General features: G+C 64.0%; 3 protein-coding genes across 4 annotated transcripts; 1 reads left to right on the top strand and 2 right to left on the bottom strand.

Annotated features, from left to right (window-relative positions):
• Positions 1–411: 411 nt before the first annotated feature.
• On the bottom strand, positions 412–3,496 carry ALG3 (ALG3 alpha-1,3- mannosyltransferase). The gene is made up of 9 exons (XM_041468043.1): positions 3,325–3,496; positions 2,832–2,931; positions 2,598–2,745; positions 2,257–2,417; positions 1,999–2,119; positions 1,530–1,735; positions 1,225–1,301; positions 896–1,040; positions 412–793 (listed from the first exon to the last, which is right to left on the bottom strand). The coding sequence occupies exons 1-9, from the start codon at positions 3,473–3,475 to the stop codon at positions 604–606; spliced, it is 1,299 nt and encodes a 432-aa protein (XP_041323977.1). The 5' UTR covers positions 3,476–3,496; the 3' UTR covers positions 412–603.
• A 94-nt stretch (positions 3,497–3,590) lies between these two features.
• Positions 3,591–7,407, top strand: EEF1AKMT4 (EEF1A lysine methyltransferase 4). Its single transcript, XM_041468001.1, has 3 exons — positions 3,591–3,702; positions 4,431–4,729; positions 7,105–7,407. Exons 1-3 carry the CDS (start codon positions 3,591–3,593, stop codon positions 7,405–7,407), a joined length of 714 nt encoding a protein of 237 aa, XP_041323935.1.
• A 1,024-nt stretch (positions 7,408–8,431) lies between these two features.
• On the bottom strand, positions 8,432–12,993 carry CAMK2N2 (calcium/calmodulin dependent protein kinase II inhibitor 2). Of its 2 annotated transcripts, none has more exons than XM_041467858.1 (2): positions 12,295–12,993; positions 8,432–9,741 (listed from the first exon to the last, which is right to left on the bottom strand). In XM_041467858.1, exons 1-2 carry the CDS (start codon positions 12,461–12,463, stop codon positions 9,671–9,673), a joined length of 240 nt encoding a protein of 79 aa, XP_041323792.1. In that variant the 5' UTR covers positions 12,464–12,993; the 3' UTR covers positions 8,432–9,670. The 2 variants fall into 2 exon arrangements, with proteins under 2 accessions (XP_041323792.1, XP_041323791.1); XM_041467857.1 differs by having other exon boundaries at positions 12,155–12,990.
• Positions 12,994–14,039: the final 1,046 nt, after the last annotated feature.

Genomic DNA, 14,039 nt, shown 5'->3' with positions numbered 1-14,039 from the left:
CCAAGGGGCCAATAAAGACACCTGGCTCCAAGCCACCTGCACTGGTGTCTCTGTTATCAGCAGAGAGCTGCTGGCTCCACTCAGGCCATGCCAGGACTCACCAGACTCCTAGGAGGGGGTCACCCCCTTCCCAGCCGTCTCTGGTGGGAGGGAGCAGGCAGGGGAATAGGAAAAGCTGTACTGGAGGGGCTCCTGGGTTCCATCAAAGCAAGTGAAACCTTGAGGCAAAGCAGTTTTGCAACTCCTCTCTTCTAACCTCACCCCAGAGGCTGCTGCCTAGCCCTGGGCACCCTGTTCCCACAGCTGGGAAGTAAGAGTGCTCATGGCTCTAGAAGATGCTCTGCCTTCCCTCAGGTGGGGCAAGTCCAGGGACAGCTGCTCTGACATCATCACAGGACAAGGATTTTTGGGAAGGGCACACAAAGCCCCCTTTATTTGGGAAGTTCTGCCTTTTGGGAGTCCCCACACCTGCCCCCTTTGCAGAGTTCCAGGGCTCATGGCCCTCTTGGGATTGCTGTGGGCAGCCTGGGAGTCAAGTGGGAAAAGAACAGGCAGATGGGGCAGTTCCAGAAGCCAGTTCCCACTGGCCAGCCATCCCCACTCTCATTGGGCTTTCTTGGACACGGCTGTGGATTTCCTGCTCTGTGGAGGGGTGTGTGACACTGGCGTGGGGGCCGTGCCGTACCAGAGCTGGAGCAGGATGAGTCCATGGCAGACGTGCAGGGAGAGGGAGCTGCAGACTGTGGAGGGGTAGGTGTTCCAGCAGAGCTCGATCACGCCCAGCAGCAGCACCCTGTCCAGGGGGAAAGCTGGGGGTCAGCCTGGGGGACACACCAGCCATCCTCGCCCCCAGACCCCCAGCACATGGGTGCTCCCCCTCCCTGCCAGCACGTACTTGGGCATGTGGGCGAGCTTGGTGGTCGGGGTGCACCAGAGTAAGTAGGGCAGAGTGTGGAAATACCAGACGTAGAACTGGTAGTGCAGGGAGCGGCTGCAGCAGACACCCAGGAAGTTGGAGGAGAAGAGGATGAAGACAATCCATGCACTGGCATTAAGGGGGCAAACACAGGAGGCTGGAGGTGTGGTCCCACAACAACTCCCCAGCATAGCTCCTTTCTCCAGGGCAGGCTGGTACAGCAGCACTGCATGATCTGGGACCCAACCAGGTTTCTCCCTGCCCTGCCTTCTCCCTCTCTCCTTGCTGCCCACCCTGCCAAAGGATATTGTTCACAGTCAAGCGAGGGGATGCAGGTTTCCTTTTGGCAGGATCCTTCAACAGAGTCAGGATGTTCTCTTTGGAACTGAGAGGGAAGAACAAACATTGATCTCAGCTGCTGAAAGTCTCTCCCACCCCAGTGTTCCCCTGTGAGCCACAATGCCTGGGCCTTAAATTCCCCAAAATAGAACAGTAACTGCCCTCCAACTCACACCTGCGATCCCAGGACTGCAGCACTGCAGGCAGTCATGGATTTGTATCCTGCACATGGGATTGGCAGGGATCAACACCTGTGGGGAATCCCAGATCTCACCTGTGCCACCGGTGCAGTGCAAAGAGCCCCAGGCCTGCCAGGTGAGCCAGGAGCAGAGCAGCATGGAAGACTCGACTCTGGAAAACCTCTTCTGGGAGGAAGCGCCAGTTCACCGTCCATTTAAACTGGAACTGGCGGCCCAGGTCAAAGGAGCGGGTCAGGTACCCCACAGGGTTCACCAGCAGGAAGGGCAGGCCCAGAACCACCTGCCAGGAACACACCAGCACCATCACAGAGCCCTACACCAGGTCACTGTTACCCCAGCTACCTCCTGAGAAGCCCAGTGCCACGCGTGGTGACAGGGACAGTCAGCCCAAGATGAGAGTCACAAGAGTTAGACTATTTATCAACACCCAGCTTGCTGTGAGAGGCCACAGATGCTGGTACCACTGTTTGCACCCACGGCTCTGCAGCCTGGCAAGGCAGCCCACTATTCCCCGCTCCTGCACTGGTGCAAACAGGGACCCACCTGGAGCAGGGCACAGATGCAGAGCTTGGGGATACAGCCCAGGAGACCAAACCGCTGCAGGAGGAGAAAGAGGAGTCCAGGGGCGAAGAGCAGGACGTTCATCTTCACGGACACAGCCAGGCTGAGCAGGAAGCTGCATTACCACTGCGGAGCCCACACGGGAGCCCAAGCAGCCCCTGAGCCAAGCGCAGCCTCCTCCTGGGGCTGAGCTGGCTCACGCACCCAGCAGCCCATGGAGAGCAGCTCCCAGCCCCTCACCTGAAGAGGAGGCAGCCCCAGGACCAGCGCTCCTCCAGGAAGAGGTTGATGGCAAGGAAGAGGATGGCCATGGCCACAGGGTCATTAAAGAGCCGCAGCACAAAGATGGAGTGGATGCGGTATGAGGCGCAGCACATGAAGAAGAAAACATACGGAGGGACCTTGCAGGGGACAGAAACACAAGAGGGTCAGCAGCAGCCTGTCCTGGACTCCCTGCTGCTGCTTGAGCTCCTCCACACCCGAGCCCTGAGCCTGGGTCCATTAGGCCGGGGTGAGGGCTCAGCAGAGCCTCCCCAGGGAAGGTCCCGAGGAGGCCGGCAGGAGCCCTGGCCTCAGGGTACCTTGTTGGTTCGGCAGTAGATGCGGAAGACGAGGAGCAGGTTGAGGAGGTAGAGGCCGGCGAAGAGGTACTGCGCCAGGCGGATGTCGGAGCCGCGGCCCGTGGCATGGTACAGCCCCAGGAAGATGTAAACGAAGCCGGCGGGGTAGCTGTGGGGAGACGGCAGTGAGGGGCCGGGCCCCGCGGCCCCCCGGGAGCCGCTGGTCACGGAGGGCTGGGTGTCGCTGTCACTCACACCAGCGGCCCGGTGTCACCCCGCAGCTGGGTGTAGTCGAGGGTGCCGTTGGCGAAGCCCTCCACCTCCTGCATGTAGGCCTTCCAGTCGATCTCGGTGTCTGCGGGACGGCGGCGTCAGGCGCGGCTCGGGGGGCCCGGAGGGCACTGCGGGGGCTGACCCACCTCCACACCCGCCAGCCCGACCCTGTGCCTCCCTGCCAGGCTGGCAGCACGGGCTCTTCCCCTGCCGGCCGCATCCAGGAGCCCCAGCCCAGCCCCGCGTCCCTCCTCGGCCCCATCCTGGCCCCCGCCCGGCCCTGTCCCCCTCCCGGGGATGCTGCCACCCGAGGGGCCGGGGCAGGGCTGTCCCCGTGCCCGCGGCATCCCCGCGCTGCCGCGGGACAAGCCCCGCCATCACCTCCCACCCCGGGGCCGAGCCGTCCTGGACCGGCCCCGCCATCCCCGCGGTTAGCCCAAGGCAGCGCCGGGCCGGGCCGGGCCCCGGCACTCACAGGGGACCCTGCGGATGACCCAGAGGTTGACGCCGCCCTCGGCCAGGCAGAGGCAGGCGGCCACCAGCGGGGTGTAGCGGGGCTCCAGCAGCGCCGCCCGCCGCTCCCGCCATGCCCGCCGCAGCGCCGCCGCCCCCCGCCCCGCCGCCATTCCGCTCCGTGTTTCCGCCCGGAGCGCTTAGCGCGGCGCACCGGCCCGGCCCGGAAGCCGCACGTGGGGGCGCGGGCGGCACGTGGCGCCCGGTGCTCCCGCCCCGCTCCCGCGCATGGAGCGGCGGCGCGCGCCCGCCGCCCCCCCCCGGGACGGGGGCGGGGCTCGGGGTCCCGCCGGTGGATGCGCTGGCGCTAGCCGCCAGGGGGCGGTGTGGCACCGGGCCGGTACCGGGAGCTGCGCCCAGCCCGGCCCGGCGGGGTGGCCGCAGTGCCGGGGGTGCTGGCGGGCAGCGGGGCGGGTATAGCCGCCCCGTAATGCCACCTGCGGTCTGATCCGCCGGCGGGATTAAGCGGGTGTAATCACCGATCCTGTTAGCGGATCAGCCGCTGCCAGCTGCGCTTAATAGCCCCCAAATCCGCCCCCCTCCCCGAGATCCCCCTCGGCCCCCCCGGTGAGCGGCCGAGCCCCGGTGGAGCGGCTCCGAGGGGAGGGCTTGGTGGCGGGACACTGCCCGTGTCCCCCCGTGTCCTGTTGAGACAGCAGTTCTTCCGTCCCTTTCGCCATCGCACCCTGTTAAGCCCTCCGCCGAAGTTCCCTAATTTCCCACTGGAGTTATCCAGCAGGCTCTTGGGACCACGGCCGGCTCCTGCCCCCCAGCACTGCGGGAGGGAAAACTGGGGGTGCCCCCTGCCTCTTTCCTGCCTCCAGCCTCCCCACGCCTCCCACCCCAAGGTGAGGGGATCGGGTGTGCAGCGCTGCCCCAGGACAGGAGCCCAAAGCACCCACCTGTCAGGACAGGGGTAATTAGTGACTAGCCCAACACTCATTAAGTGGCGTCGAAGCCATGACGTGCCCCTCTCCAGCAGCCCCAGCCCACCCGCACCCTCCCCTGGATCACGGGAACAGAGCAGGGGTGCCAGCACCCCCCCGGGCACCCCGAGCCCTGTGTGAGCTGTGCCCCACACAGGCTGCGGCAACAGCGCCCTGAGCCACGACCTGCACGAGCTGGGCTACACCGACGTCACCAGCATCGACTTCTCGCCCGCCTGCATCGCGGCCATGCGCGCCCGCCACGCCCGCTGCCCCGGCCTGCGCTGGGCCGTCATGGACATCCGCGCCCTTGCCTTCCCCGATGCCTCCTTCGACGTGGTGCTGGAGAAGGGCACCCTCGACGTGCTCATGGTGGAGGAAACCGACCCCTGGCACATCTCGCCCCAGGCAGCCGCTGCGATGCGCCGCGTGCTGGCAGAGGTACGGGGTGGGGGGGCCCGAGCAGGGGGCAGAGGGTGGACCCCGTCCCCGTTTGGGGTGGGGGAAGGTGCTGAGTGCCTCCTCTCCACCCTGCTTCCCTGTGGGTGCCCCAGCCGGTGTTTCTGTCCTCCCAGCCGGTGCTGCCCCTCAGCTGTGTTGCAGGGGGGTACCTGGGGAGCTCCCAGCACTCCTGGGGGTGGGAGACTGCCCCCTCCTGCAGCCCATCATTTCCTCCCAGGGAGGTGGATGGAGCAGGATGTGTCCCTGGGTCCTGCTGGGGGAGTGGATGACCCCTCTCTTTATTTGCATGCTAAATACAAAGAGTTGGCCGGAAAAATGAGCCCCATCCTGGTGTGGGTGGCTGCAAGGGACCTAGGGGGACACACCGAGGTGGCCCTGCCTGCCCAGGGCAAGGTGATGACCGTGGGGCTGTGAGAGCTCTGGCCCCCCCGCCCTAGCTTCGATCGCCTTAGCCGGGGTCCCCATCATCTGGTCTGGTGTTGCCATGGCAACTCCCATCAGCATCGACAGGGCCATGGTGTTGCCACGGGGACGGGTGATGCCTCGGGGCCCTGTTAATTGGCGGCGGGACCGGATTGAACCTGTCCCGGCGCGGGGGTGCGGGCCCTGGCAGCCTCTCCCACCCTGCGGGAATAACTGCCAGGATAATTAATTGCTGCACCTCCCTGGCACCCTGGGGTTGCAGGGTGCTGGAAGGGTGCTCATGGCTGTTGACAACCCTCCCAATCCTCTCTTGCCTGGCTGAGCCTGAGAAGGGACTGCAACCCCCGGCAGGGCAGTGGGGCTGTGCTCGCTATCCGTGCCCTGCCCTCCTTGCCAGCGCTGCTGCCTGTCCTTGTCATTTTGCCAAACGGCAGGGATTTAATTTTCCCTTTTTTTTTTCCCTTTTTAATCCTCTGCTCAATCCCTGCCCTCCCCCAGCATCGCTTCCACCCGCAGCCGGTCCCTGCTGTCCTCATCCCCAGGGGGATTCGCTGGGTGTTCCCACTTGCTCCCTGCTTTGGAAGTCCCTTCAGAGGGTCTGTCCGTGGTACCTCCCTCCCCACCCTCATCCCCCTTCTGGGGGGTTCACAGCCTCTGTCTTCCTCTCCTGGGGGGCATGTAAGGACCTGAAAATCCACCCTGCCTGTGGGGACAGCCCAGGGACACCCTGTCCCAGCGAGCTGGGGACAGCGGGTGTGGCGGGAGCGGGAAGCAGCCCCCTCAGCCCCCCTGCTCTTGCTGACGGATGGGAAGGTTTCCTGATGGGAAGGTTTCCTGCGCTCGTCTCCAAGCAACGGCCATTATTGCTCTATTAACGAGGGATGGGATGTGGACATGCGGGATGCCTCGCTCAGTTCCAGCCGGAGATCCCTGCCTGCCCCCACCTCCGGGGACCCCCTCCCCGCCCATAGCTTGGGAAGCTGTGGGGTCTTCCCAGGGCAGATTTTCAAACGCGTAGCAGGAGGGATACTGAGCCGGGTGCCCAGAGAGGGATGTAGGGACCTGCCTTCACCTTTTCCTGGCCAAAACCGGTAGGGTTTGGTTCAAAAGCCACCGCCGCAGCAGGGGAGGACACACAGGCTGCCTGTCCCCTCCACTGGCCCCAGCCAGAGCTCCCCAGCTGGAGCTTCCCAGCAGGATTAAACCAGAGCTCGGGAAAACCCCCACTTGGCCTCCAGCCCTGTCCCCTGCAGCGGTGACTCTCTGCCCTTGCCGGGGGGGTCTGGGGGTGTCCCCGCCTGGGACAGGGTGCCGGGGAGGGGGCTGGACGCCCGCCCGCCCCGGGCACTGCCTTTGCATGCTGAGCACGCGGGCGCTGGCCGTAAAAGCCTTTTGACATTGGATAAAGCCAAGCAGGAAAATTGATGTTCTTTTCCATCCTGTTAGCGGGGCTTAATTCCAGCAGGGAGAAAATGGTGATTAAAAGGGTTGAGTCCTTTCCCACCCCCCGCATCCCCCTCTGATTCTGGGTGTTGGTGGTAGTACTGGGTGGCCTGGGGAGGGGTGGGTGGGATGGGTGTCCCATGCTGTGCCTGGGGGGGCCCTGTGCTCGAAAGGGTGAAGCTTTTCCCATGCCAGGGTTGGGTCTCTATGCTGTCTGCTGTGGATGGGAGTGAAGACTCTTGGGGTGCAGGGAGGGATGGAGCATGGGATCCCCTGTTCCTGATTGCCCCACCCCGTGCATGGTCTGGGGACAGATCAGACCCGGGGTGTCTCTTGGGGGGTCAAGGTTAGGACAAGAGATTTGGGGGCGTGATGGGAAAGGCTGGGAGGGGTCTTTGGCAGATGCTGAAGGGGTCCCTGGGAAGGGAGCCAAAGCAGTGAACCTCACTGTGTTCCCCCACCCCACCCTGGGGCTTCTCCTGACGCAGGTGAGCCGGGTGCTGCGCCCAGGGGGCTGCTTCATCTCCATCACCTTCGCCCAGCCCCACTTCCGCAAGCCCCACTATGCCCAGGAGGCCTTTGGCTGGTCCCTGCGCCACGCCGCCTGTGGGGACGGGGACGCCGGTGCCTTCCACTACTTCGTGTACGTCATGCGCAAGGGGCAGCCCCTGGACCCCCGGGACGTGGCCCTGGGGCGCCGGCTGCACCAGCCGCCCCCGGCCCCCGCCCCGCCGCCGCCCCTCGCCCCCCCAGACGACGATGAGGACTATCTCCTTGCCATCCAGCTGTGAGCCAGGGGGCTTTCCCAACCTCCCCCCACCCAATAAAGCCTTAAGATGCTCCATCCTCACAGGAGGGAGACAGGGAACCGCTGCATCCCCCTGCAAGCTGCCCAGTGATGTGGGTAATGGGAGGAAAGAGGGGGATACTTGGTCTCCTCCGGGGGGCACAGGGATGCTCTGGTGATTCTGTGTCCCCTCCCTGGCCTTTCCTTGCTGAGCTGGAGAGCAGCCAGGACTCCAGGCTTTGCAGCCAGTAATGAAACCAAATCGGGTTTAATTTCACCCATCCATCTTGCAGGGAGTGGCTCCCTGTCCCCCATCCCTTCCCCTTGGCACGGACGGCCGGGCTGAGGGCAGAATGGGGGTGCTGGCACTGGGTATGGGGGGCAGGATTGGGGGTGCCACTGCTCCACTCCCCCCCACCCCATCCTGCACCAGGACTCCTGCCCCAGCCTCTCTGGCCATGGGGGTGTGCAAGGGCACCATGTCCTTGTCCTTGTCCCCCCCCAAGTAGCGGGGGGTCCAGGTGGAACGTGCCAGCATGGAGCAGGCGGTGCCACAGGGCAGGAGGGCAGCACATCTGCCTCTGTCCCCATCCATCCCCACTGCTGCCTGTGATGACAATCCCGGTGTGCCGCACACGCCTGGCCCGTGTCCCCCTGTGCCTGGGGCCAGCAGCACAGTGACACGTGTGTGCCAGGGCGGGTGGGCCACCGCGTGCTGTGGGACTGGCTGCGTGTGTGTGCTGCTGTGGCAGGTGCATGGGTGTCACTGGCAGTGTCCCCAGAGGCTCTTTGGGGTGGGCAGAAGGGACCCCTCCTGCGGGTTGGCAGTGACACCACCGAGGCGCAAGCTCTGGGCTGCTATTTCGGGCAGAAGGTGTAAGTGGGTCAGCCAGCGGCTCCCCCTGCACTAGGAGCCAGAGAAGGGCACCGGGGTCAGCCCCTGTCCTGGCCATGCCACCCCATCCCACAGGCACCCCAAAAAGCAGCTGGCACGAGGAAGGGACAGAAAGGAGCAGGCGACTGCCGGCTTCACCTGGGTACATGAATGTATTTTATTCATTGCATTTTGTTCACCAGTACAGTGAAAAATGGCATTTAAATTTACAATGGATCATTCGTAGAACATCATGACACAAGTATCTTTTTTTTCGTTTTTTTTTCTTTTTTCCTCAGTTTTTTGTTTGTTTTTTTTTTTTTTTGTAATTTTTTATTTTTTTTTGTGTCGTTGTCTCCATAAATGCCACTCGTAGGTTATTGTAAAAGATGACAAGTTTCTCATGCACATCAGAACCCCCCGAGAAGCTTCTTAAAAAATAAAATTAAATTAAAGTACAAAATTAAAAACAACGACTCAGGCCGGTCCCTGCCCTCCCCACTCTCCCCCGACCCCACCACCCTCAAGCGAGGGGCAGTGCTGGGACCCCCCCTGGCACCTGCAGCTGGCCCCGGTGGGCTCTGCCCCGGTGCTGCCGGGAAGGAACTGCAGCGGCCGGTGATGCTGCCAAAGCTCCGGTGCTCCTGCTGCCTGCCAGCGGGGGTCGGGCCAGGGGTCCCTGCTCCCCTCCCTCCTCCTGTGGCTTTCCTCATGCTCCCTCCATCACTCTCGCCCCCCTTTAATTTTTGCCCTCGTTTTTTTCTTCTTTTTTTGTCTTTTTTTTTCTTATGGAAAAAAATATGAACCTTTTTTTTTTTTTGTTGGTTGGTCGGTTGTTTTCGTTTGTTTTCTCGATGCAGTTACTTTGACATCTCAACGTCAGCAGATCGTTTTTAACAAAGATTCGGATATAAAAATACAAATATGAGGAGTTTCTGTTTAAAAAGAAGCGTGCCGGAGTGGTGGGGCTGACCCTCGGCCCCCGGGCCGGCCGCCCGGGCCACCAAGCTCATGCAAAAAACGATGGAGCAAAAAATGTCTCTGGACAGCAGCGCTCCCCCCCCTGCTCATGGGGCCGGGTGGGCCCGCAATTCGGGGACCCTCCGCCAAGGAGGATTGGGGGGACGCGCCGCGGAGCAGGGGGCTGGACCCCTTCCCCGGGGAGGGGGGTCTTCGCCCAGGGTGGGGGGCTCGGCGGTTTGTCCCGGCCCCGGGGGAGGCGGAGGGGTAAAGTGCATGGCTCGGGGGGGGGTGGTGGTGGCTGCAGGGCCCCCCCCCGGGCCGGGGGGGGCAGCGGGCATGGCCTCCCCCTCCTCGTCGGCGGTCCAGCCAGCATGCGGGGCGGCGGGCTGGAGCGGGGCTCGGCCGGCGGGTCCTGGCGGCGGGTCCCGGCTTACACCCCCGGCGGCGACTTCTCCGTCATGCCCTTGAGCACCTCGTCTATCCGGTCATCCTCGATCACCACTGCGGGGACAGGGGGGGCGCGTGGGCGAGGGGACGCGACAGCCTCTGCCCCTCTCACCCCCTTCAGACTCCAGGTGTGCCCCCCAGGTGCTGGGCAAAGGGGTTTCAGGTGGGTACAATGGGGATGAAGGGTGGGGGATCACCCCCCTGCCCGGCTTGGGTAGGGGCAGCATCCCCCCTGCAGCCAGCCGGCTGCCTCTGGATGGGTGATTAGGGAAAGGGGGGGCAGGAATAGACCAGGAAGGACCCCCCCTCCTCTCTGCGGCAGGCGCTGATGAGAGCAACAGGACTGGAATGGGTAATGACCCAGCGGGGGGGGCACCGCCTGCTCGGCGGGGGTGGCAGCCAGACCCCCATCAGCACCACCCGCTGCGCAGGACACCCACCCTCAGCACCGGCATCGCTGGGGGGAGCCGCACAGCCCCCCAGCAGCATGGCAGGCTGCATGAACCCCCATCAGCGTCACCATGGGGGGCTGGAGAGCCCCCCGTCATGTCACCTTCCAGAGAGAACCCCCCCTCAGCATCACCTACTGGGCAGCCCCCTCCCCGGCAGCAGCAGCAGTGGTGGGAGGCTGACAGACCCCCGTTAGCATCACCAGGGAGCTGCACACACACACCTTCCCCTACCCCACACCATGACAGCCTGGGCAGGGACCTCCCATCAACATCACTGGGGGTGGAGGGCAGACCCTCACCCCAATATCACTGCTGGGGTGGTCAGTAATCCCCCCCCATCATCCTCCTGGGGGTGGATTAACCAGAACCCCCAAACCCATCGCCAGAATCACTGAGAGAGCAGGTGGACCCCCCCAACACCACCGAAGGAGAACCATCCCCCCATCAGCCCGGGGGTGCTGCTAGACCCAGCCTCCAGCACTGCAAAAGGGGGCAGTGGGGCAGGCAGCTCACCCCCCGTGGGGCTGGGGTGTATTGGAGCTGGGGGGGAACTCTCCCCTCCCTCCTTATCCCTGCAGCTTAAGGAGGGCTGTTTGCCTATGGAGGACCCCCAAGCAGGTGGGATGGGGGCTGCAGGAAAAGGGGGGGCCATTTTTAAGGGTCCCCAAGGCATTGGAGAGGATCAATGGTGACAGATCAGGGTGCGGGCAGCAGAGGGGGGCAGTTCTTTGGGGCAGTTCTTTGGGTCCTGATGGAAGCAGGGGAGATGCTGCTGGGGTCTCTGCAGCAGGAGGTGAAGTACGGGGGGGCAGGACACAGCTGTGCTCACGGAATCCCGGGGGACAGTAAAGTGGTGGGGGGGATTTGCTGAGCAGCATGGCCAGAGGCTGCTGGGGGTCTCTGCGGCAGGCAGAAATGTGAAGGGAGAGAGGTTCAGGGAGGGCTGTGCCTGGTGATGCTCGGGCAAAGGCTTGTTTATCCAGAATGAGAAGGGGGCAGTCCCAGGGGTGCTGAGGAGCACTCCCGAGGGGTCCCAGGGGCGCTCTGGACGTGCTGGGGGACAGTCCCGGGGCAGCCCCAGCGATGCTGCAGGGTAATCCCAGGGGTAGTCCCGGCATGAGGCGGGGGCTGTTGCAGGCAGCGCTGGGGGAACAGCGTGGTGTCTGGAGCAGGGGATGGGGGAGCCTGTGGTTCTGGGGGCGGGTGTCAGTCACAGAGCTGGGGAGTCTCAGGGTTGCCGGGGGACAGTGCTGGAGCTGATGTAGGGCAGAGATGGAGATTCTGGGGATGCTGGCGGCAGTGCCAGGGGTGGCAGGGGACAGTGCTGGGGATGCAAGGCAGAGCCGGGAGTCGCAGGAATGCAGTGGGGCAGTACTGGGGATGTTGCAGGGCAGAGACAGGGATTGCCATGGGGCAGAACTGGGAATACAAAGGCAGAATCGGGAGTCTGGGGATCTCGTGAGGCGATATTGGGGGTGCCAGGGATGCACTGCCCAGTGCCGGGAACGCCGGGGGAGCAAGGGCAGAATCCTGGATCCCGGGGATGTCATGGGAAGGTGCTGGGGATGCAAGGGCCAGCGCCGGGGATGTCGCGGGGCAGTGCCAGGGATGCTGCAGGGCAGACCCGGGGACGCTGCAGGGCAGAGCCAGGGATACTGCAGGGCAGAGCCGGGGATTCCAGGGCAGAGCCGGGGGTCCCGGGGATGCCGTGGGGCAGCGTCAGGGATGCAGGAGGCAGTGCCGGGGACGTTGCAGGACAGATGTGGGGGTTCTGAGGATGCCGTGGGGCAGTGCCGGGGATGCAGGAGTCAGCACCAGGGATAAAAGGACAGATCCGGGGGTGTCGGGGATGCCGTGGGGCAGTGCCGGGGATGCAGGAGTCAGCACCAGGGATGCAGGGGATGCTGCAGGGCAGATCCGAGGGTCCCGGGACAAACCCGGGGATGCTGAAGGGCAGATGAGGGGATCCGGGGGCTGAGGCGGGGTTGGGGGGCAGAGGCGGGGGTCGGCGGGACCTCTCTTGGCGCGGCCGATCTGTCCCAGCTTGGGGGGCCGCTTGCCCTGGTTGCCCCCGAAGAAGGCGTTGGTGTCCTGCAGGCGGGGGGACCGGGGGGCGGGGGGGGGGTGGGGGGGCAGAGGCGGGGGTCGGCGGTACCTCTCTTGGCGCGGCCGATCTGTCCCAGCTTGGGGGGCCGCTTGCCCTGGTTGCCCCCGAAGAAGGCGTTGGTGTCCTGCAGGCGGCAGCTGAAGGGCAGCTCCCCCGCCTCGGGCTCGGCACCGTAGCGGCCCACCTTGTCCTCGCCGTAGGGCAGCACCTGCGACATGGCGGGGCCGAGCGGGCCGAGCCGCGCCGCGCCGAGCCGGGAGCCGGTCTGCGGCGGCGGCGGCGGCGGCGGGGAGGAAACCCGGGCGGAAGGATGAAGTCATGCATCCGGGGGGAGCGGGGACCCCCCCGGCGGGGGGCGGCTCCGGAGCGCCGCGGCCCGGCCCGGCCCGGCCAGGACAGGGACGGGGGACCCCCACGGCCGGTGCCCCGGGAGCGCCCGCTCGGGATGGGGACCGTACCACGGCATCGCCCCGGGCCCGGCCCCGGAGCGCAGTGCTCCCCCAGCACAGCCTTTCCGAGGCGCTCGCCTCTACTCGGGGGTGCCCCCAAGCACGGGTGCCCCTGTGGAGAGGGGAGCCCTTGTCACAGCCGGGTGCCACCGGGTCAGACAGCTGAGGACCAGCAGACACAGCTGAGCCCTCCCCCGGCATGCAGAGGTGATGCCAAACAGAGCCCCAACACCCTGCTCCAGTCCCGCAGCACCCAACAGAGCAGAAACCTCAACCTTCAGATTCCGGCCAGCTCCCACCCCGGGTCTACCTCAGCCCCTCACCTGTGTCCCTTGCCCAACACCCATCCAGGCACCCACTCTTGTAGCCCCATCCAGTGCTGGGGTTCCCCCTTGCAGCCACACCAGTCCTGCCTCAACCCCTGCCAGTCCTCTTGGCCCCCACGTGTGCATGTGTTTGTACACATCCTCCCATTCTGTATCTTTGCAGGAATGCAGGTGTGCACAGGTGTAATTCCACAGAGTCTGTAAGCGTGGCCACGTGGAGACTGTGCCCTGGGATGCCCCTCGTCCCACTGACCCTTCCCTGGGGGCTCTGTAGAAAAAGGGAAGGGCTGTGTCCTGTGGGGACCTGCGATGGGACAGCAAGGGGTGATCCCAGTGTCCCCCCAGAGCCCCATTTGTATCTATACACCTCTACCCCAGATCCTCCCTGGATCTTTCCTCCTACATGGTTGACTGCCAGGACAGTGATTACATTAATTGGCATTGATGGTTCTGAGCAGCCTCACCCAGGACCTCCCTTATTCAGGTCACCTGGGGCAGCTGGGGGGCTATTTAAGCTGAGGATAAAGTTGGTGCTTCTTGAGTGACCTGTGGGTACAGCCATGACTCCTGGATCTTGGACTGATGGTGACAGCAGCGGTGGCTATGTCTGGTTGGAGAGGACCATCCTGTTTTGGAGCAGTCTGGTTCCTGCTCTTCCCTCACATCCAGCTCCCACTGCCTATGTCGGGGTCCTGGGTTGCAGCAAAGCCAGATCCCTGAATAGAAATGGCACTTCATTCATGCCAGCCCATGGCTCGATGGGAATATCTTGAGGGGGTGAAAGTGGTGTTTTCCAGATAGCCCTGTGGTCCATCTTGCTGTTCCAGCATCTCCATAGTCTTGCTGAAAGATCTTGTTGAAAGGTGCTGCAGAAGAGCATCAGCTGGGCTGATCCATGAGGGCAGGCAGGTTCTTCTATTTTGGGAAGGCTCAGCCATGATTTTACCTTTGTGTCTGGATCTGCAGAATATTGGTCCCTGCTGTCCCCTACCAGAGCCAGGTCGGGGCAGTGGTACCT

Source organism: Pyrgilauda ruficollis, unplaced genomic scaffold (genome assembly GCF_017590135.1).
Source record: "Pyrgilauda ruficollis isolate IOZ18807 unplaced genomic scaffold, ASM1759013v1 scaffold21, whole genome shotgun sequence".
Lineage (NCBI taxonomy): Eukaryota > Metazoa > Chordata > Aves > Passeriformes > Passeridae > Pyrgilauda > Pyrgilauda ruficollis.
The sequence above is the reverse complement of the archived record's forward strand: the minus strand, read 5'-3'. Positions and strand labels throughout refer to the sequence as shown.

Excerpts from the sequence above, each read along its gene's own strand:
- ALG3 (XM_041468043.1), bottom strand. The coding sequence starts at position 3,475 with ATGGCGGCGGGGCGGGGGGCGGCGGCGCTGCGGCGGGCATGGCGGGAG. Across the intron at positions 2,746-2,831 it reads GGTGACACCGGGCCGCTGGT|CTACCCCGCCGGCTTCGTTT; the intron begins GTGAGTGACAGC and ends GTCTCCCCACAG. Across the intron at positions 2,418-2,597 it reads TCTACTGCCGAACCAACAAG|GTCCCTCCGTATGTTTTCTT; the intron begins GTACCCTGAGGC and ends GTCCCCTGCAAG.
- EEF1AKMT4 (XM_041468001.1), top strand. The coding sequence starts at position 3,591 with ATGGAGCGGCGGCGCGCGCCCGCCGCCCCCCCCCGGGACGGGGGCGGG. Across the intron at positions 3,703-4,430 it reads GGCGGTGTGGCACCGGGCCG|CTGTGCCCCACACAGGCTGC; the intron begins GTACCGGGAGCT and ends GCCCTGTGTGAG. Across the intron at positions 4,730-7,104 it reads TGCGCCGCGTGCTGGCAGAG|GTGAGCCGGGTGCTGCGCCC; the intron begins GTACGGGGTGGG and ends CTCCTGACGCAG.
- CAMK2N2 (XM_041467857.1), bottom strand. The coding sequence starts at position 12,463 with ATGTCGCAGGTGCTGCCCTACGGCGAGGACAAGGTGGGCCGCTACGGT.